The 1,393-nt window shown below is 43.5% G+C and overlaps 1 protein-coding gene across 1 annotated transcript; it reads right to left on the minus strand.

Moving 5' to 3' along the window:
* Positions 1-243: 243 nt before the first annotated feature.
* Positions 244-1,083, minus strand: LOC138352568 (general transcription factor IIF subunit 2-like). The gene has a single exon (XM_069305055.1). The coding sequence runs from the start codon at positions 1,012-1,014 to the stop codon at positions 244-246; it is 771 nt and encodes a 256-aa protein (XP_069161156.1). The 5' UTR covers positions 1,015-1,083.
* Positions 1,084-1,393: the final 310 nt, after the last annotated feature.

A 1,393-nucleotide genomic window follows, 5' to 3' on the forward strand; every position in this document is an offset into this window, starting at 1 on the left:
TTGATGGGCAACGACGCTTGCAACACCTCGATCTGTGACATTCTGCCTCTCGTCCTAGAACTGCACAGTCTTGGAGACGGGACAGACCAGTGGCCGTCGCTTGTAGTAAAGGGCAGCGGCCAGCTGCACAAGCACCGCTAGGTAGATCACAACCTTAGACATGAAGTATGAGCCTAATGACTACCTGGATCTTTCACAACGTTTTCTTTACCCTTGTACTGTGAAACAAAGTGTAGTATGACCCTAATCACTCACTGAATTTTCCACAGCCTTTTCGTCAGTCTTATAATGACGGTACTCAGGCTTGAGTTCCCACATATTTTTGTATGGATGTTTAACATTATAGTCACATAGTTCCTTCAGGATCTCCTTTAGATATGTGATTGGTTGTCGGGTAATCTTGTGGAGATCCTTAATATTGTAATACTGATGCTTTTCAAATGCAGCAAACAACAACTCCATGACCTTATCCTTATCATCACGAATCATCTTGCCTGCTGCCTTCTTCTTCTGTTCTAAATGAACATTTTGTTTATGATGTGATATAGGCTTATAGACATTGAAGGGTCTGTCAATAAGCTTTACCGTGTGAAGAGGCTTGGCAGCTTTCTTCACAGCTTCCTTTTTCTGATTGATATAGTAGTCGTCCACTACAGGCTGACATTCTAGTTTGTGGATGACTTGTCCCTCCAAGTACAATTGCTGTGTCTCGGGAGCTGCAGCAGCCGAGCTACTGCCAGGATCTGGTTGAGAAAGAACTCCGAGTGTCATTTCCTTAAGACTATGAGAGATTACCTTGTGCTCCCGAGGAATTTTGCCGTCCTTCATGGTGTGTTCGCTTGACTTAAAGGTTATTGTTGGACGTTCACCAGGAACCCTGGTAATCTTAAGCTTCCCAACGTCATGGCCAGCACAGTTTGCCCATTTGTCCCCCAAATATTTAGGTACCTTGACCAGCCACAGCCCACGGCTGCAATTCGTAACATCTAAATCCTTCTTAGACTGTTGACTCATGATGGAAAACACACAAGAATATGTAGTTACGTGACCACTTTATAAAACGTCTTTCCGACACGTGCCAGTGTTTCAGAAAGTATCTGGAACACGGCTGGTGAAACTGGAACCAACCCGCGGCGGCCCAGGGTTATATAGCTGCTACCTCAGGTGACGAAGGTTGCTGGATGATGGAACTTGTTTCTTTGTATTTTTTCTATGCAAATAAATATTCAAACGTTTAAGAACATAAGAGTAAAGTCGACTAAGGCAGCGTCTTGGATCATCCCGGGCGTAAGTTCGAACCCCTCATCACTGACCTTGTGGATTCGTTTATTTGATGCATCACGCTATTGTGATTTATGTGTTTATTTATTCATAAGAATAAAGTTAAACTGAC

The sequence above is a fragment of the Procambarus clarkii genome, chromosome 54 (genome assembly GCF_040958095.1).
Source record: "Procambarus clarkii isolate CNS0578487 chromosome 54, FALCON_Pclarkii_2.0, whole genome shotgun sequence".
Taxonomy (NCBI): Eukaryota; Metazoa; Arthropoda; class Malacostraca; order Decapoda; family Cambaridae; genus Procambarus; species Procambarus clarkii.